This window comes from Nicotiana sylvestris, chromosome 11 (genome assembly GCF_000393655.2).
Source record: "Nicotiana sylvestris chromosome 11, ASM39365v2, whole genome shotgun sequence".
Taxonomy (NCBI): Eukaryota; Viridiplantae; Streptophyta; class Magnoliopsida; order Solanales; family Solanaceae; genus Nicotiana; species Nicotiana sylvestris.
This window is the reverse complement of record NC_091067.1, coordinates 68606645-68628818: the sequence shown is the minus strand read 5'-3', so window position 1 is coordinate 68628818 and position 22174 is coordinate 68606645. Positions and strand designations below refer to the sequence as shown.

Here is a 22174-nt window from a genome sequence, read left to right as displayed (position 1 = left end):
TACCTCCTCATAGGCACGCCGCATGGGGCACTGCATGGGGCACTGCATGGGGCGCCGTGGTAGTGAAAATTTCTGCGTTGCTTTTGATAATTTGGTCATAACTTCTATGTGCGTCTGAATGACGAATGGTTTGAAGCGTTGGAAACTAGACTCAAAAACCTTTCATTTGATTGGTTGTCCATCTCACAAAACCTTATATAAATAGATATATACTTGTCCAAAGTGAGGTCTTGTGCGTACTCATTTACAACATTAGTCTATTTGGTAATTTTCCAACTTGTCTTAGACGTATGCTTCTCCTTTGACCCCAAATCAATTATAATAAGACTTATACACTTATTACCATATCCAAATTATATCCATAATATCATTAATCCTCATTTGCACGCAAGATAAAAAAAAATTAGCCTAACTTGGCACCACGAAATCTTAAATGACTAAGCAAAATTTTATGGGGCTTTACATTCTCCCCCGCTTAACATCATTCGTCCTCGAATGAGGATCAAGGTTCATTCATTAGCCATCCTTATGTAACTTTTGCTTTTTCACAATATGAAATATATCAACAACCCCGAATTTGGCTAACTCCTTAAATTTTCGAAAATTTCGCCAGAGTTTCCTTTGTAACTAAGACTATCTACCTGTCAGAGGGCCCCAGATACATATCCTAACAGCATATACATGTTCCATAGACATAACATAACTTGTACAACACCAACCATGGCCGCATAAGCAACATATATAACCAAAATGGAATAGTTTAACATAGATCAAATCAAAAGATAAGAGTTCATAGGAACCAAATGCATGAAAGCTATTACATAACTATTCAAAGAAATGTGGGTACTTCTTTCTCATTTCTTCCTCAGCTTCCTAAGTGGCTTCCTCAACCTGTTGGTTCTGCCATAACACTTTTACAGAGTCAATTCCCTTATTTCTCAATTTCCGGACTTGCCTATCAAGAATGGCAAATGGAATTTCTTCATAAGATAGTTCTTCATTAAACTCAATAGCTTCAATTGGTACAATAGCGGACGGATCTCCCACTACCTTCTTCAACATAGACACATGGAAGACTGGATGTACCAACGACATCTCGGGTGGAAGCTCGAGCTTGTATGCCACCTGACCAATCCTCTGAATGATTCTGTACGGTCCGACATTCCTCGTACTTAATTTCCCTTTCTTCCCGAATCACATGATGCCCTTCATGGGGGAACCCTTTAAAAATACCCAATCATCTTCTTTGCACTCTAAATCTCTACGACGAATGTTCGAATAAGACTTTTGGCGACTCTGAGCAGTTTTCAACCTCTCCTTAATAATCTTGACTTTCTCCATGGCCTGATACATGAGGTCCGGCCCTATCAATTCTGCTTCTCCAACCTCGAACCACCCAATGGGAGACCTGCATCTCCTACCATATAGTGCCTCGAAAGGTGCCATCTGGATACTAGCATGGAAGATGTTATTGTAAGCAAATTCTAAGAGTGGCAAATGGTCATCCCAACTACCCTTGAAATCAATAGTACAAGTACATAACATGTCTTCAAGCATATGAATAGTCTGCTCTGCTTGCCCATCGGTTTGTAAATGAAAAGCTTTGCTAAGGTTTTCCTGCTTACCCAAACCTTGCTGAAATTTCTTCCAAAAGTTGGCCGTGAACTGAGCCCCTCGATCTTAAATGATTGAGACTAGAGTGCCATGCAACCTGACTATTTCTTTGATATACAACTGAGCATACTATTCCACTGTGTCGGTAGATTTAACTGGCAAGAAGTGCGTTGATTTTGTGAGTCGATCAACGATCACCCAAATTGAGTCGAACCTGTGTGGATTGCGTGGATGCCCTACTACAAAATCCATATTGATCATCTCCCATTTCCCCATTGGAATTTCTAGGCTTTGAGTCAATCCACCGGGCCTTTGATGTTCGACCTTCACTTGTTGACAATTTGGACATTTTTCTACAAAGTCTGCCACATCCCTCTTCATGTTGTTCCACCAATAAATTTTATTGAGATCATGATACATTTTTGTAGAATCGGGGTGCACCGATTACCTGGATGTGTGAGCTTCTGCCATGATCCTTTCCCGACGACCGTTGATATCAGGAACACATAGGCGGTCTTGGTACCGTAGATTACCATCATTCATGCCAAAGGAAATAGCTGTGGTATTGTGTTTGTGAATCCCCTCTTTCAATTGTGCTAACAATGGATCGTTGAATTGTTTTTCCTTCATGTCCGCTACAAGCGATGATTCAACTCTATTCTATATAATTACCCCTCCTTCACTAGAGTCTGCAAGGCAAACTTCCAAACTGGCCAACTGGTAAACCTCCCTGGCTAACAGCCTCTGATATGCCCCCAAATGAGCCAAACTCCCCATAGATTTTCGACTAAGTGCATCTGCCACGACATTAGCCTTTCCCGGGTGATAGAGAATGTCGATGTCATAGTCCTTGTGTAAACCGAGCCATCCTCTCTATCTTAGATTTAACCCTTTTGTTTAAAAAAAATATATTGAAGGCTATTGTAGTTCATAAATACATCAACGTGGAACCCATACACATAATGTCGATGAATCTTTATACAAAACTACTGTCGCAAGTTCTAAGTCATGTGTCGAATAGTTCTTTTCATGATTCTTGGGTTGCCTTGAAGCATAAGCAATCACCTGGCCGTTGCATCAATAGTGGACCATCTATGTCACATTTCTCTTACATATGACCTCCTAGGATTTGAGTTCTTCAATAATTTTCTTGATATGGTTACAATCTTATGTGAGTACTTGCAACTTGCTCTTCCAAATTCTCAACAAAGACATTACTGGATGAGTTTTCTTATAGAACCCTCTATTTCAAAGGAATACATCTTCTAGCCTGCGCACACACCTTAATATCATCAACATGCACGATATTACATCAAATGTAATGTAACATTGTGCTCAGACCTTTCCTAGTCAACCTCTTTCCTCCTTGTGTGCCTTATAGGATTTAAGAAACCACTCCACTTCCTTTGTGAACATTCTCATGATCCCTCCATACTGTTAAACACTTCCTAAAACATGTATCATCAACCTTAGTACACATTCAACTCAGAAAGAGCACTGGCCCGAACAATAACTTGAAATCTTCCTAAATTCTTCAATAAAAACTTCTTGTTTTCCTTCTAAGTGTAAGAATTACTCCATCCTCAATAAGTAATTCACCTTATTCCGAATATTGTAGCTACTAATAGTGTTTGTTGGTGTTGTGGCTTAAGAGCTATCATGTTAAACATGTTTGATCCGTGACAAGTGTTCATCCTCTCTCACTACATTTCAAACATTTCCCTTTGTTCTTTGGGTAGATTGTGTTGTTTTGCCTTTTTTTATTCTCCCTTTCGGTCTAGCCAATACATTAGTACTATCTTTTATTTGTGATTGGGACATTCATTCCCATTCCATTTTGCTATAATACATAGTAGATAGCCTTATTGTGCCACACACCTGTCTGCACCCCATGGACTCATGGTATCATTGTGTTTGGTTTGTTGAGTTTATCATGCCACTATTTCACCACCAGTAGTCTCACTTTCCATTGTAATATGTAGACATGAACCCCCTCTAAATATTTTAGTTGATATTCAGTGTTACCCAAGTAGGTAACATTACGGTTAGTCCATTATACCTTCTATTAGCACTTGTGCTCCAGGCGAGTCCACCATTCTGATACGAACTATTTTGCGATAACCATGGACATCTCAATTTATAGATTTTCTTCTTATTTCTTCTCGTCTCATTATTCCTAGCTAGTGAATAGCCACACACTCTTCCACATGTTACGTGGTCTTTTTCCTTAATTTTTTTAACCCGCTCACCTCTTAACTCTTGTTAGGATATTCGTGGGAAAGTGTGTTCATCGTCATATCACTTAACACTTCTTTGCTTGTAAGATTCTTTAGAGGCTCTCCATCAAGACCAAATACCCTCTTGGGTTATTATAGCATCACATTTATTTCTCCCACTCATTTCGCCTTTCTTAATGCCTTGGTACTTTGGTTAAATCACAGATCTATGATTAACCCATTCTAAAACTCGCAACCTTCCATATTTGGCCTATAGTACTTCCTTAGGTTCCATTGTTCCTAACCCTCTAACAAGTATAAAATGCCTTTACAAACATACTCTTAGTTTCTAGGATCGCTGACCCTATCATTCGCATTGCCATGTATGAAGAATTTACCTTCCTTAACCTTCCATTTTTTTGGGGTACTAGTGGTCTATCATTAGCATATCCTTTCAGATAATCACGTTATCCATTATCATCTTTCTAGACTACGCATGTCTTCAACAAAATATTCAAACATCATAGCTACATGGTCTTACTCTTGTTTCATTTTATTTAAGTGGCCTTACTATGGCCTTTCCTCTCCCACTTAGGCCGAATGCCCCAAATTTTTACACAAGTCTTGAATTTAGCAACTTCATGGACATATGTTTCATATCTCTATCCTTCACATATATGTTCGACTATTAAGGAGATTGAAGTCAGCATTGTATTAACCTCATAAGTTCTCTACTCTTATTCAGCCATACGGACTTGGGATTCCAATTCCTCATGTCAATATCCTTTAGGAGTGTAACACAACTTCATACAATTATGGGATTCTTATAACATTCATAGCATAAGGGTCTTCTCATTATGGGTTTAATTGACTCTCATTTCATGACTTCTTGTCTCCCGTGAGAGACCTACATGTTTGTCATTACTCTCCTGGTCATGCTTTACATATATCACATGCCTATATAACAAATTTTTCTTTTACACTTTAGTATCATATACATGCTTCCCACACTATCAATACGTGCCATATAAGCTCGCATCTCATTTATCAAGTCAATGTCTCTTTGGAGGTGGGTGATCAATTTAAACATTTTTCTCATATAAAGTATGCTTCTGGTACTATGTACGTATCTCATATATACGTACAATTTGTTAAACATGATACACGTGTCATCTCATTAATATTCAGGCCTTTCCCATTGGTCATTCCATATGACAACATTACTTGAAATAGACGAAAGAGCGTTTAAACTTATCTCGAATCTCAACGCACGAGTTAGAAGACAATTTTATAGTCAAGCTTTATCGCACGATCTGGAGTGTTGAAGAAAGGTAACATTCCTAAATGTCCATGTAGCCTCCAAATTAAAAATGTGGTCGACAACACACTGATAAGAAGGACTCTACTAGACATGACTCTGAGACATCCTAGGACACTTTAAAACCTTAGGCTCTGATACCAAGTTTGTCACGCCCCAACTTCGGGAGGCACGACCGGTGCTCAATCGAGTGAACCCAACTGAGCAAGCCTTATCAACCCCTATCTACCCAACTCAATAGGAATAAGGAAGCCATGCTTACCTCTATTTAAACTAGAAAAGATAGTACATTCAACATCTTAGTTCATTTTATATCACAACAATTAAAACGTGGTTAAACTTCCAAGGTTCCATACAAGTTATAGTGTAGAAGAAAGCAAGAGTACAAGGTTACAACATGGTCCATTGACCTATCCAATACCCATACATAACCCACACAAACGTCTACGGAGCCTCTAATGATACATAAAACGTGATAACAATGCCGGCAACAATGCCCCGGCTATACCTCAAAAGTGAAAGTCCAAAATAAGAAGAAGTACAATATAACCCATTGAAGGAGAAAGGGGCTCACCAAGACTTTGAGAAGAAGGTACTCCGCTATGCGTGATCGGCACTATCCGCAATAGAGCCGCCTACATTCAGAAAAAAAATGTAGCCCCCCGGCAAAAGGGACGTTAGTGCCATTGAATAGCACTAGCATGTATAACTAAACACCATTTTACTAGAAAGAACTATCAAGCAAGTACAAGTAAATCACATGAGTAAATCAAATATGCAATTCATTTAATCCTTCATATAATTTCCAAAACTTAGTTTGGGGCATTTCATTCATATCTTCATCACTATTCTCAATACCACCGCTATCTTGAGCGGAGTCCGATCACGACCCGACCGGCTAGGTTTCCTCATTGGAGGCATATATCTCAATCACTATTTCATTTCCCCTATCCGGAATTCAATATCAGCACATTACCACCATGTGTGCGGCATGGTGTCCGATCACGACCCGATCGGCTAGGTCGCCTTATCTAGGCATTGTTCCTTTCTCATTAGTCATCACATCTAAATATTTATTTCATATATATATCATATCAATTCCTTGGTAGTCAGGGCCACTATTATCATATCGTTTTCCATTCTCAATATTCATCTTGAAGGTTGTGATCATAGGCATATACAAAAGTAATTCAAGTTGCAGTACAGGTAAGTGGGCACATAACTAGCATGAATAATTCTCAGTTTCTATCTTGGCTTATAGCCTAAGCATTTCAACACATAATTGTATTTTTCATACTTCTCTAATTATCAAGAATGGTACATTACTCAAATTGAGGCACATCCTTCACGCAGATGTGTAGTTAATTGCAAATCAATTAATGCGCAATAACAATCAATACATTAACAAATTCAAATCTTACCACACTTTCATAAACGCCAACAAAGCTCAATTACTAATAAAAGGGGGTTTTAGCCATATATACTTTTCTTGAGCTTTCCTTTAATTACTACGATATTCCAGAAATTCTAGCAACTTCAATCTATTTTGAGACATAACAAAATTGAACACAAATTAGGAAGATATTCATAAGTCTAGCTCATTTGATCATTTTATCAAACACCATATGAGCGTTAAATCTTTATGGTCCTTTTATAGAGGATTTCATCAACCCACAACCCATACTTTTTCATTTCTAGCCCAACCATGTTCCTACACCTTTTGACAACACATGCAAACAAGATAACAACTCCAATACCCACAAACTTTCTTGATAAATACCCGCCTTTAGCTAAAATTCAAAATTAAGGGTTAGGGTATAAAATCTTACCTCAAGGATGAAGACCTAGTGTGGTTTTTCTTGTTAATCCTTCAAGATTTGAGCAAGAGTAGTAGAAGAATTGATGAGGAACACTTTCCCACTCTAGGGCATTCTCTCTCTCTAAAAGTATCTGATTTTTGCTCAAGAAATGGTCCCTTCCATCTATTTGACGATATGAGGTCGTTTTATAACACAATACCTGATTTTGTATAGCCGCGCCGCGTGGGGCGCCGTGTTTATGAAAATACTTCTTAGAAAACGTTTTTGGATGCTCTATGACCTCCCCACAGGCGTGCAACATGGGGCACCGCATGGGGGCGCCGTGGTAGTGAAATATTCTGCGCTGCTTATGGTAATTTGGTCATAACTTCTGGTATGAGTGTCCGAATGACGAATGCTTTGAAGTGTTGGAAACTAGACTCAAAGAACTTTCATTTGATAGGTTGTGAATCGCACAAAGCCTTATATAAATAGATATATACTTGTCCAAAGTGAGGTCTTGTGCGTACTCATTTACAACATTAGTCTATTTGGTAATTTTCCAACTTGTCTTAGACTTAGGCTTCTCCTTAGACCCCAAATCAATTATAATAAGATTTATACACTTATTAACATATCCAAATGATATCCATAATATCATTAATCCTCATTTGCATGCAAGATAAAATAATTAGCCTACCTTTGCACCACGAAATCTTAATTACTAAGCAAAATGTTTTGGGGCTTTACAGCAGACTACTTTACAAGGAGATTCATACCAGAAACCAGATAGAGCAAGATTACATGGAGACATACTACATAGAAAGGGGTAACATGCTCATACTGATCCTAAGGAAGGGGAGTACATAAAATGCTAATCATGTAAACATATTAACTACAGGTTTCACAGCAAAACCATAAGTAAAAGCAAACTAGAAACAGGATGAATTGAAGTAATTAAAGGACCATATTGTTTTTGGAACTTGAATTGAAATTAGAACATACCAGTAAAGAAGGTAGTAAACACAAAGTAAGGAGCAAGAGAGTAGAGTAATCAGCCTTGGCTTGCAGCCGGCTGACTTAGAACTAGTAACTAGAGAAAAGAGAGCAGAAGAGAGTTTTTGTGTGAGAGAGAGTTTTGAACCAATGTGTTCGTGTGTTTTTGTTAGTGAGAGAGTATGTATATATAGTAGTTCAAACTAGTTAAAATAAGGCAAGAATCACAATAGTATAGTAATTATGGAACTCAGAACCAATTAGAGCAAAATCAGGACAAGTACCCCCTTAAGTTAAGGGAATCAACTCAAACGGTAAGAACAAGTAAAAAATAAGGAAAGAAATCAGTATCTGACTAATAAGGAAAGATTTCAAATTTAGTAAGTATGGGTAAACAATTAGGGATAAGTTCAGAAAACGCTAATTGAAGAAACAGTCAGTAAAAATAAAGTACCACAACAGACAAGGTAGGCGAATCAGTTAATTTGAATAGAAAGGGTAGATATTGAAGGTTTAAAGGAAGGTATTCCAATCAAACCATGAAATAGGGAATCCAGAATCAATCAAAAAGGAAGTCATGATTCAGTATCCAACATATAAATAGAGTAAGATAAGAACAGCCAGACATAGCAAACATGCAGGTTAAACAACACTGTTAGAAAAAGGCAAGTCTGAACAGTCAAGATGAACATAAGCACATAGAGGTGATATAAGTTAGGCTATAACTCAGTAGTAACATATTCGAAGCAAGATAGTCACAGAAACTCAAACAAGCAAAAAAAAGACGAAGAAAAATCTAGAAAATTAGGGCTTTCAACATAGGCGAGTTGAAGAGGTACTAAAATTACAGAATCAGTCAAGATACGTAAGAAATAGAAGTTTAAACATAGAAAATCAGTTTAAACAAAGTTTTAAAAGAAGTTCTGAAACCCTAATTTTTAGAAGAAGACGAAAACACTTGAAATCACATGATTCTTGTAAAGAGTTCCAAGGACAGTGTAAAACATTAAGGAAACAAACTCAAATCATTCTAGATCTATAAAGATCTAGGAGATACAGGCAGAAATTAGGGTTTTAGAAGAAACCCAAATAGAGATGAAAGAACTTGTCTAGAATCCCAAGGATCGTAACAAATACAACGTGATTTTGCTCGAAATCAAATTGGAGTAGCCAAGAATAGACAAGTGATGAACCCTAGGTGCATGCCGGCATGGCCCTGGGACCTTGAAGACCTTAAAGAAGGCAAGCATGTCATGAGAGAAGCCATTGGAGGCTCAGGAGTCGATGAGAGATCACCGGAGATGGCCGGAGAAGAGAGGTCGGCGGTTAAAGGGCTAGGGTTTGATTGAGTTGCTGAGAGAGGAGATGAGATGAAAGAATACAGAAGCAGCAGGTTTGGGAGAATGAATTAGGGTTAGGGGTCGTTTAGAGTTAAAAAATGCAAGGGTTAATACGGGCCATTGATCTCTCAGATCAACGACCATGATTTAATGGGTTCTAGGTTGGGTGAGTGGGTTTAGGGTTTAGGGTTTGGGTCGGGTATTTAGCCTGAAACTGGGCTGGGTATTGGGTTTAATTGAGGCTATGATTGAAATACGATCTGGCTATATTTAAAATAGCCAATTTATCTTTATATGATTTATAATAAATAACAGATAATTTTTGGAAAATAATTTTGTATACTAAAATGTTTTAAAATAGATATAATATTTTAAAAATATAGAAGATCAATTTTATGCATATAAATGTAATTATACATTAATAAGGTTAATATTGCAATTATATGCAATTTATCTTTAAAAATACAAAATGCAGTTCTAAAAATGCACTAAAAATATTTTAACAATATTTGGGCATAAATATAGAATTTAAATGACTAAATCACCCCAACAATAATTTGAGGGATAATTATTGGAGATTTTTTGAGTAAAAGGGAAGGCAATAAATCAATTTATAATCTTTAAAATTATAGGAAAATTATACAAACCTTGTGCATGCTTATATATGCATATATATGCTATTTTGAAAGTATTTATGCTTGTTAAAAATATATAGGAAAAATTGGGTATCAACATATATGGTATGTATGAACTCGTGAGAGTGTAAGTATTCTAGTTTTGTGAATTTTATCGGAATCCGAGATGTAGGCCCGGGGGTCGGATTTGGCCAATTTCGGGATTTTTGAGTGAAATTGATAATTTTCGTGTGGGTTTCACTCCTTTAGCGTATATTGATGGTTGTATACTGATTTTGGTTAGATTCGGGGCATTTGGAGGCCAAATCGAGAGGCAAGGGCGTCGCGGGCTAGAGTTTGGCTTCGCTTGAGGTAAGTAACACTTCCAAACTTGGTTTTGAGGGTTCGAAACCCCAAACTACATGTTCTATGATTACTATTGAGGTGACGCAAATGCCAAGTGACGGGAGTGTGGGCGTGCACTGTGAGAAATGCGGCTTGGATCATTCCATGGCACCGCTTACTGACCCTTTCATGATGGTATCTGTGTTGCAATTATGTGATTAAGTTAATCAACTGAAAATCATGCTAAATATCATGTTAAGGCTTCACGCCAACACTATTAAGACCCGAGAAGTCGTTTCTTGTTGTCATGTCTTTTGCTTCATTCATATTCTGTACTAAGTCCTGTTCATGCATATTATATCATGCCTCAGTCTCAATTAGTGCTATTTACATATCATATCATTGTTCGGGCTAGTATTATGATATTTTTGAGCCCGTGTGTGTGAGACTGGAGAGTAACGACTGAGTGAGGCCAAGAGCCTGATATTGAGTGACAGTATGCGATCGGGCTGCACGCCGCAACAAGATATTGATCATGCCTTCGTTGGCTTGATATAGCGCTTGGGCTAAGAGAAGCACCTACAGAGTCTTTACACCCCTAGTGAGCACAATTGATGATATTGAGTGGTAGATCTTCCTTGGACATGGATTTTGTCCGAAGTATTAATACTTGGAGATAGATCTTCTCCATAGGGCTGGAATAGCCTTCCTCGGTACTAGATGACTGTGGTCAATGATGTGTATATATTTCGGGATGGATCTTCCCGGGGCCGGATGGCCATATACAGTACCGAGTGGTTGAGCACTTGTGAGTTGAGGCATACGTAACACTGATCATGTTATTTGTGCATTGGTACTTAGAGATTTCCTGAGCTTATTACTTTGTACTGGTCATGTTGTATTTACTTATTGTTGAGCTTTTACTTGAACTGCAAGCATGCCTACATTTTTCGTATAGTTATTTGTATATCTGTTACGGTTTGGTTCGTCACTACCGTCAGTCCATAGTTTGGACTTGTTACTTACTGAGTTGGTGTACTCATGTTACCCCCTGCACCTTATGTGCAGATCCAGGTGTTTTGGGCCACGGTAGCGGTTGCTGATCATATCGGTTAGAGACTTTCCTTGGAGATTGCGAGGTAGCTGCCTAGTGACCGTAGTTTCACCTTTTCCTTCCTTATATTCCTTTTAGTACTTTTGTTGGATATTCTCAGACTATGTTGTCCTGTTTATTTTGAACGGTTGTAGTATTTTTCTCATGACGTAGTGACACCCGAGGTTGGGCTTGTATTTCTTTTCGCTGGTTTTGATTTCTATGTTTATCTACTGAATTTCTGATAAAAATATGTTTTCTTAAGTTTTTAAATGAAATATGAAGTATTTGGTAATGAGTTGGCTGGCCTAGTATCAAGATAGGCACCATCACCATATGGTCAATTTTTGGGTCGTGACATTGAGGATTTCAAAATTTGAAAGTTTGCATTTGAATTTCGTATTTTTTTTAAAAATTGAGGAATATTATACTAATTTGAGAAATCTATGTTCAACCGCGTCACAAACATATTCCGCGAGTGGAGTAAATTTCTACTACTCTCATGGGAGTGGGACGTTCGCCTCGGCAGGTTAATAGATGCATCTATGGTTCGTGCCTTTCGACCCTCGACAGTGTACAATTTAAATTTTATGTTGGATCGGGCCGTACAACCTCGGCATGACTTGCACATGATAATTCTTTGGAACTAATAATAATTTACATTGTTTCGTTGGCTTGAGATATAAATTGTTAAATGATGAAAATTAATTTGGAAATTTCTATTAGTAAAAGGATTGTTTATTATTTTCGGTTATTGAGTTTTCAGCTATAGTATGTAATCTATGCTTAATTATAACATCGGTATTTTATTGTTAGCCCATAGTAAGCGTCGGAGTCGACCCCTCGGCTCTACTTCATTGAGGTTAGACTGGATACTTACTGGGTATGCGTTGATTTACGTACTCATACTACACTCATTGCACATTTTTATACATGTACATATATGTCTAGCGGCCTTGTGATCGCAGAGGCGTGATTAATACGGGGACTTAGGTGAGCTGCATTTCATGTTACGATCCATATCCAATAGAGTCTCCTTCAGAACTATTTATATTTTTCTTGTCTAATTTGCATTCCGCAGGATGCTGTATTTTATTTTACTCCCTAATTGATGTTCATGCACTTGTGACACCGGGTTTTGGAGGTACTTATGAGTGGTTCAGGATTGCAGTGGTGAAAACATTATCATTTACTCTATAAATTTTATCTCTTATTATTAAATTGAATGAAATTATGATTTCAAAATACTAAAACGAGTAATTAAGTTAATCAATTATTGTTGGCTTGCCTGACAGTGGTGTTAGGCGCCATCAGGACCTTTAATGGATTTTGGGTCATGACAGTTTCGGCTTCACCTAGAGTCCTGCTAACATAGTAAATTAGAAATTGTGTACCTTGATCTTTCCGGACCAGGACTCCACTTGCCGCTATCTTCGATACTGCCAAGTATAGGTTTATTGTTTTATTTGTCTTCAGCATATGAAGCAGCGGTAGGCTCGATAGATATTGTTTGAGTTCCTCCAAGGCCCGTTGGCATTCCGAGGTCCATGTAAAGTTGTTCTTTTTCTTCAGTAGCGAGAAATATCAGTGGCTCTTATCGGAAGACCTCAAGATGAATTGTCCTAGTGCGGCAATGGGCTTGGTTAACCTTTGTACGACCTTCATGTTGTCCACCACCGTGATATCCTCGATGGACTTGATTTTATCGGGGTTGATCTCGATTTCCCGGTTGGATACCATGAACCCGAGAAATTTACCTGATAAGACTCGGAATGCATATTTCTCCGACTTCAGCTTCATATTGTATTTCTTCAATAAACTAAGAGTTTCCTACAAATTCTTTAAATGGTCATTTGCTCGCAAAGACTTAACCAACATATCGTCAATGTAAAATTCCATTAATATCCCTTATTTGTTCTTCGAATACAGTTTACTAGGCATTGATAAGTGGTACTGGCGTTTATTAATCTGAATGGCATCACGTTGTAGCAGTATGTGCCGTACTTAGCGATGAAGGAGGTTTTTTCATGATCATCGGGGTTCATCCATATTTGGTTTTACCCGGAATTAGCATCGAGAAAACTGAGGATCTCGTAGCCGGCCGTGGTATCGATCATGCGATCAACGTTGGGAAAAGGGAAAAAGTCCTTGGTACATGCTTTATTCAAATCTTTATAGTTTATGCACATTCTTAATTTTTTCCCTTTTTAAGGACTACCACTACGTTTTCTAACCATTATGGGTATTTCACCTCCCGAATGGATCCTATTTTAATGAGTTTAGATACCTCGTCCTTGATGAAAGAATGTTTGATCTCGTATTGAGATCTCCTCTTCTGCTTGACCGGGTGGAATTTCGGGTCCAGGCTTAGCTTGTGAGTGGTAATCTACGGTGGGATCCCTTTCATATCGAGATGGGACCAAGCGAAATAATCTATGTTAGCTATACGAAATTGAATGAGTTTTTTCCTGAGCTCGGGGGTTAGCCTCGTGCCCAGGTATACCTTCCGATCGTGTAGATGCTCGATCAATGTGACTTGTTCCGACTCCTCGACCGTTGATTTAGTAGTGTCAGAATCATTGAGGACTATAAAAGGTTTGGGAACCCCATAATCATCGTCTTCATCAGTCCCCTGCTTATCCGATTGGATCATGACCGGTGTCGATAATTGCTATTTAGCCTCTTGCTTTGTATATGAACTCGGTTCTTTTGTTGTTGCCAGTGTTGATACCGAAGTCACTTCTTCAACTGCAAACATTTCCTTTGCAGCCGGTTGCTCCGCGTAGATTGTTTTAATCCCTCATGGCATTGGGAATTTTAACACTTGGTGAAGAGTCGAGGGCACTGCCCTCATGTTGTGGATCCATAGCCTCCCAAATAGGGCGTTGTACCTCATGTCTCCTTTGATCACATAAAACTTGGTTTCCTGGATGGTCCCGACATTATTCACTAGTAATGTTATCTCTCCCTTAGTGGTTTCACATGCCATGTTGAATCTGTTTAGAACTAGAACTATAAGCACGACTTGATCTTATGGGCCGAGCTATTCTTTGATCCTCGATTGGATGATGTTGGCCAAGCTACCTGGATCAACTAGCACATGCTAAATTTGAGATTTATCTATGAGTACAGATATTACCAGTGCATCGTTGTGGGGCTGCATGATCCCTTCTACGTCTTCGTCGTTGAAAGACAAAGTTCCTTCCATTATGTAATCTCGAGTCTATTTTTCCCTTGTGATGGATACTTTGGTGCATTTTAGCATCGGTCCTTTGGGAACATCGGCCCCACTGATGATCATGTTAATGACGTGTTGAGGTTCTTCTTGCTCGGTCTATTTATTAGAATCCTTATTTCTGAAATGATTCTTGGCTCGGTCGATCAAGAATTATCGAAGATGTCTGTTGTTGAATAGCCGGGCTAATTCCTCTCTCAATTGTCAGCAATCCTCTGTTCTATGGACGTGAGTACCATGATATTTGCACATCTATTTAGGATCCATTTGGGCAGGATCAGATTGTTGAGGTCAAGGCCATTTGGTGTCTTTGATTTGTCTGGCAGCAACATGATGTTAAAGTTATATTCCAATAACCTACTTCCTTACGCCTGGTAAGCCTATCGAAACCGTTCTTGCTGATGAGTCCTCGGTTGTTCTGACCTCGATCACTTCTCCTTTCACTTTGAATAGAATTTCGCCCGGACCCACTATTTCTTCGATCTCAACTGTAAGGCTGATACCTATCCCTATTTGACATTGGTTCACAGTGAATATCTCTTTTGACTCTGTCAACGGTTCTGACGGTATAAGTGATCACGGCCAACCCTGCACTACTATTGAGTAGCGAGACAGGTCGAAGCAACTTTTACCCGATTAAGGTCGGGATCGATTTCCACAGGGAGCAGAAGTTGGAGTCGGGTGTCTATCTAAAGCGGAGATGTGTATTTGCTCCAAATTGCACTTCTAAACATTTTGGGTTTTGATTATGATTATAATTATATAAATCTACAATTCTCAATTAAATTAAAATAAGCTAAGGTTAAACTATTGCAAGTTGTTCAAATGATTAAAAGGCACTAGGGTAGTGACTTTCGCCTAGGTGGTCAATTGATAGATACTTGGATCTAAAGCTAGATTGTCACATTTGGGAAGTATAATATAACCATTGCATGATTCTACTCATTCTACACCTCTCGGTAGTTCGAGTGATTTTTCCCGAATTGACTTTCTCAAGACCAATTGAGTATGCAAATTTGCACAAACAATCAAGGTTCAAGTAGGGTATTACTATCTATAGGTTTAACCCTTTAATTGGGGCTATCAATCTCTTGAGTACGCCCCAATTCCTTGTTGGACCAATTTTAGAGACTTAGGCTCGCTTTTTCAAAAAGAGCCAAAGTCAACTAAACACAAACTAGTATTTGCAACCACTAATTCAGCAGTTAAACATGAAATTAGTCCAAATATCAAACATCCATAGACAATCAAACATCAAAACATAAGACCCATCAATTACCCACACTAGGGTTGAGCCACAACCCTAGCTTATGGGTCTAGCTACTTATAATTAGAGAAGAAAATAAAGAAATAGATGAAGAAAAACTCATATTAATTAATTTCTAAATTAAACTTGAAGATTCAATGTTGAAATAAAGGTAAAATTACTCAAAACAGCAAAAAATATCGAAGTCACGAGCGCAACCTTCAGTACAAACTATCTGATGACCTAAAAATGGGAAAAAAGCTATTTATACTAAGCTGGCAATTCTGGACAAAAATACCCCGGCGGGGCTAGTGCAGACCACAAAAAATCATGTGCGGCCGCACTAAGGCTCTTGACTTGAATATCCATCTAGCTGATCTTGCGTAATGCGGACCGCACAAAATCAAGTGCGGCCGCGGTTGCTTCTAGTGCGGTCCGCATGAAATGGAGCGCGGACCGCATTGGGCTTCAATCCTCAACTAGTAACTCTCTGAACTCTGGCCTCTACGGACCGCACTAAATCGAGTGTGGCCGCAATGACTCCAATGCAGGCCGCAAAAATTCAAGTGCGGCTGCATTGCCCCTTTTTGCCTGAGTTACATTCTCTTTGAACTTCACTTATGCAGACCACACAGAATGGTGTGCGGCCGCACTGGCCCTGTTTGACTGATCTTTGCCTTGTTTTGGTACTTGTGTAAGTTTCACTCCTTTTTGAGCTGCTTTTTGACATCTTGTCACCTTGTTGATAAAACCTACAATCAAGCACAACTTGTGAGCCTTTTGGGACTATTCTGTACACATTTCTAATTAAAACTTAACCATGAAGGAGTGTAAAATGCATCATAATTCCCAGTTATCAATAAACGGACCTCGAAGGAGCCCCAAGTTGGTCATCTTCGACTTTTATTTTTGATTGATACTGGTTATGTACGTCGGCCCAACTAACAGCCGGATATTTTATCATATTTTTCTTTAACTGTTGTGAAGCCACCGAGGTTCGAACATTGAGTTCCTAGGTGAAAGCTTGAACGACCCAATCATCAGCGACCGGTGGCAGGTCTATCTTTTCCATTTGAAACCGGGACACAAACTCTCTGAGCATCTCATATCCTTCTGTCTCACTTTGAAGAGGTCCGACTTCCTAGTCTCGACCTTGATAGCCCCGACATGTGCTTTCACGAAAGAGTATGCAAGCATAGCAAATATGTCAATAGAATTAGGAGGTAAGTTGTGATATCATATCATAGATCCCTTTGATAGGGTCTCTCCGAATTTCTTCAACAAAACAAACTCAATCTCATCATCCTCTAAGTCGTTCGCTTTGATGGCACATGTGTAGGAAGTGACATGCTCGTTTGGGCCAGTCGTCCCATTATACTCAGGAATCTCAGGCATATGGAATTTTTTAGGGATCAATTTCGGGGCCTCACTCGGAGGGAAAGGTTTTTGCACGAACTTCTTGGAATCTAAGCCTTTCAGTACCGACGATGCTCCCGGGATTTGGTCAACCCTAGAATTGTAGGTTTCTACCTTCTTATCATTTGCCTAAATTTTTTTCCCCGTAATTCTATCAGTTTTGTCAGCTCCTCAAGCATTTTTATGATCTCGGGGTTAGTCTCTGACTCATCTCCTTTCGACATCTTCGCGACCGGTTCTTCCCTGCAGGTGATTTCCCCGGACGGATCAGGTTCAATTCTGCTCTGTGTGCGGCTTTGGTTTTGTAACTGAGCTACCATCGCCTATTGAATTTGTAACATTTCGAAGATCATCCGTAGATTGATCTCGTGTCCTCCATTATTTTGAGTATTTTGAGCTGTCTTTCAGGCTCCACCATGGATGCTATTATCGGGGTCGGTAGGCAAGTTTGTGTCGATAGCCACATGCGAGTTAACGTCCAACAGGTGTGCGACTGGAATTCCGATGGGATCCGCGGGTGGTACCTCGTCACCGGGCGCTATGTTGTTATTTTCACCGTGGTGACCAGATTCATTGTCAGCAGGTAGGGGTGCCAATTATGAGTTTGATATTTTGATCTTTAACCTGAAGTTAGAGACACTTCAAAGAATAATTATAAAATAGCGTGTGTTATGGAAATTTGTATCAAATAACCACTATTATCCTTAGCCCCATGGTGGGCGCCAAACTGTTTACCCTCAAAATCGGATAACAATTGAATTCGTAAGTGGTTTTAAGGATACATTGATTCAATTGATACAAAGCGATAAATTAAATTGCAATTGGAATAAAGTACGATAAAGCAAATTCAAGCCACACGAATTTGAAATCTAACAAACCTGAGGAGGTAGAACACCCTTGAATTGAATGCACTTTGATTAGTATTAAAACATAGTTGAATAAGAACTTTAAAGAGAAAATAACAGTATGTTTCTTTGGGATGCGCGTTACAATGTGTTTTACAAATAATCAGACCCCCTTTAAAATGCAATTGGAATAAAGTACGATAAAGAAAATTCAAACCAGACGTATTTGAATAGTAACAACCCTGAGGAGGTGGAACAGCCTTGAACCGAATGCACTTTCATGAGTATTAAAACATAGTTCAATAAGAACTTTAAAGAGAAAAAATAGTATATTGCTGTGGGATGCGTGTTACAATGTGTTTTACAAATAATCAGACCCTCTTCATATAGTAGGGGAATCCTACTTTAGGTACAATTCTATAAAATGTAAGAAATCCCATAATTTGCTAATTAGCCAGTTTCTCATTGATACGTACAGAGATTTCCGCCGTGATACCTGACCGGTTACGGGTATTTCGGCCTTCCATTATTCGGTCTGGCAATGTTTCCTCGAGCTCATTCGGGATCAGGGTCGATTCGGGTGTCATGGGCTCGATGTTCTCGAGGACGGGCACTCTGACTTTGTATCCTAGTTCGATGGATCCCGAGGTCGATATTCAACCCTTCATGTTTCTATCGCGATCTGTCATGCAATAGCCGAGCCCGATTTTGACCGTATACACTAACCCATGAAATTAAAAAAGAATTGTTTATATTCACTCAATTAACTTTTTATTACCGAGGAACAAATCGATATGTTTCCAAAATATAACTGTAAGGAATTTCAAAAAGATAACATGAGCTAGTTGTATTCAAGCTTGGAACTGTAACAAACCAATGTGGCGTATTATAACACCATTGTCTACTATTTATTTAAGTGTAAAGTTCTTATCATACCATGGTCCCACACCTGCTTCAAAAATTTCACAGAAAAAAAAAGTTAAATAAGAAAAACTAAATTGGCATTTGGAAGAGAGGATTTCTCTAAGAATTGAAAATGTATTTCTTTGGCAAAACAAAGACAAATTATATGTTTGCAAAAATCATTTCTAATATAACAACAATATTAACACACTTTGTATAATCCCATAAATCTGAGGAGGATAGTGAGCACGTAGTGTTGTCCCTAGTCCCTACTTTGAGCAAGTAGTCCAGGTAAGTCGAACAAAGATAAATCAAAAGTAATTCGACAATATATAGCTTGCAAACTTTTCGATGATGACATATTTATCCTTTTTGTTATTTTCTAAGCAATTTTACCGACGTCTCCCTTCCGATTATTGTGTTTAAAAAATTTCCTAATATATCTTATACCATTCTTGAATTTGAATATATTGTTTTATCTTTTCTTCCTGTGAGGAAAATGTCAATTTATTTTTTATCATCTTATTTGATCAAGAAAATGGCTTCTGTTATTATTAGATGGTAAGAAAAACTAACCGGAATAAATTAAAGGGCGTAACAAGCATTAGTAATGTGTTAAGTGTTCAAAGGAGTTGCTTTCAACACCTGTTAGCTAGTATTTATTATAAACTAATACAAGACGCAATTAGTTTTTAAAAAGAGTTAAATGCAAGATAGAATTAATCCCGAAATGCTTTCAATGAATTACTAGAGGTGAAGGATTATACAAAAAATTTCAAGAAACCCTTTTATATAGACGAGAATAATAAGTCACAAACCTATTGAAGATGAAAAGTTTGGTTCACGAGAAATGCAAGATTAGAGGGGCTGTTTAAATAGCAAATCAACAATATTAACAACTATGTCCGTCAACTTCAAACTATTTGATATTTAAGTATTATTTTATTTCTTTGATTTGAATACAAGTTATGCTGGGATTAGTTATATTAGAATTAGTTATACTAAGATTAATTATCTTGATATTATTGATTATTTAGTATGTTGTATTTATCCTGGATTATCAATTTTACTGCTTTACCCTATGATTACTATTCCACCCTCTAGCAAGTATAAGTTATCCTGTACTATTTTTAACCGTGAGATAACTTATCCCAGAATTAGTAACCAAAGAAGAAATAAGATTGTGCTAAATCTTTATCCTAGGCTTTTATTTATCCATCGTATCAAACGATTCGGGTTCGTTTGGTACGAGAGAAAAGAGATAATTAATTTCAGGATTAAATTTGAGATGAGTTTATCCTATGTTTGAAATAAAATTGTAATATAAAGAATCTCAAAATTAGTTATTTCGGAATTGTAATGTTCATTTTATCTTTATGAAATAATATAATAACAATTATGAGATAACTAATACCAAAATAATTAATCCCAAATAACTTATTTTCCTATAAACAAGCCCAAGAGTTCCTCAATTCTTTACAAAGAAGAATGAGGACAAATCAAATATCCGATTGAGTCATGTGGGAGACTTGGAATTTTGTGCCACTAGGGAATTATAACGCTTTTAAGTAACGGAATTTCACGCACACTTCAATTATCTATATAATCCCTCCTCCTCACGATGAGTGACCAATTTACCTTGAACTGTCACGTCCCAAAATTTGCACCTTCGGTCATGATGGCATCTAACATTTCACTTGTTATACAAGCCAACGTTAGAGAAATCACAACTCGACTTCAGCCAATTTTTAATGAGAACAGTTATATTTAAACTAAATAGATGTTAAGACAGAGTTTCCGGAATATTATAAAAACTTCAATATTTGGTACCACTCGGTTCGGGAGTCACAAATTCACGAACACTCTAGGATTTACTAAAAATAAAAGTCTTAAAGAAATACAACTGTTTGAACGAAAGTAATAGTAAACATAAGAGATAGACGGGGACTTCAAGGTCTATGAACACCAACAGATCTACCTTGAGTCTCCGGTGGCTCGGTCCGAGCTGCTACGCCTCTCGATCAATTGGGACCAATACTAAAATCCGCACAGAATTGCAGTGTAGTATCAGTACAACCGACCCCATGTACTGGTAAATGTTGAGCCTAACCTCGACAAAGTAGTGACGAGGCTAAGACAATACACCTTCAAATAAACTTGTGCAGTATAAACAATATATATACCAATAATACCAATAAAAGAAACAAGACAAGTAATATTGGGAGGGGGATCACAAGATAACAAGATAAAGGATCACAACATTAAATAAGCACTTTGATTAACCGATATACTTTAAGCAAATAGGAACAAGTAACCACAGTAAAAGAAAATACACGGCATCACCCTTCGTATTTATTCTCTAAATCTCACCATATGAATCGATAGAAATGGTACGGCATCACCTTCGTGCATTAACTCTCTCATAACATGGCACGACATAATCCTTCATGCATTAATACTCACAATATTGCACGGCATAACCCTTTTTGCTTTAACACTCATAAAACATAGCACGACATCACTTTCGTGCATTGACACTCTCCCTCACCAAAATAAGGAACAATAACAACAGGGAGATAGAAATAATAAGAACAAGTCTTACTTCATAGTAGGTTCCACAATACCAACCGCAACTTTGAACAATACTTACTTATTACCAAAGTCCGTAGACATGATAAGAACGATCAACATAACGATTAACTAGTCTAAGCATGGATAATATGAAAACGAAAAGCAACAATTACATGATTAAGACTTACTCGCATCCTATGACTCGACAACAATGCATAGGTACTCGTCTCGTAACCTATTGTACTCAAAAGTCAAACACGTAACAAATAGGAAAGTATGACCTAATCACACAAGCCAAGGTTAACCACGACACATACCTCGCTTCGCGGTCAATTCAAAGCTCTACCGGGTTCCCCCTAGAATTCGCCTCCAAATCACTCATATCTAGATACAATTAACTCAATAACATCAAATATTTTTAAAGGAATCAACTACAATATATAAATTTAGATTTCCCAAACTTTCCCTCAAAAAGCCAAAAACAGACCCCTGGCCCGCTTGGTCAAAACCCGACGATTCGAACCACAATTTCTTTACCCATTCAATCCCGAGCCTGGATATATAATTGATTTTGGAATCCGATCTCAATTCGAGATCTAAATTCCAATTTTACAAAAATCCCT

The 22174-nt window shown here is 38.0% G+C and overlaps 1 protein-coding gene across 1 annotated transcript; it reads right to left on the bottom strand.

Annotated features, from left to right (window-relative positions):
- Nucleotides 1–873: 873 nt before the first annotated feature.
- On the bottom strand, nucleotides 874–2391 carry LOC138881135 (uncharacterized). Its single transcript, XM_070161336.1, has 3 exons — nucleotides 2287–2391; nucleotides 1234–1515; nucleotides 874–1050 (listed from the first exon to the last, which is right to left on the bottom strand). Exons 1-3 carry the CDS (start codon nucleotides 2389–2391, stop codon nucleotides 874–876), a joined length of 564 nt encoding a protein of 187 aa, XP_070017437.1.
- Nucleotides 2392–22174: the final 19783 nt, after the last annotated feature.

Bases quoted from the DNA above. Each gene is read 5' to 3' on its own strand.
- LOC138881135 (XM_070161336.1), bottom strand. From the start codon at position 2,391: ATGGGGAGTTTGGCTCATTTGGGGGCATATCAGAGGCTGTTAGCCAGG. The intron at 1,516-2,286 runs GTAATTATATAG...ATTGATTTCAAG, and splicing joins CAGACTCTAGTGAAGGAGGG to GGTAGTTGGGATGACCATTT. The intron at 1,051-1,233 runs GTATTTTTAAAG...ATGTTGAAGAAG, and splicing joins AGTGCAAAGAAGATGATTGG to GTAGTGGGAGATCCGTCCGC.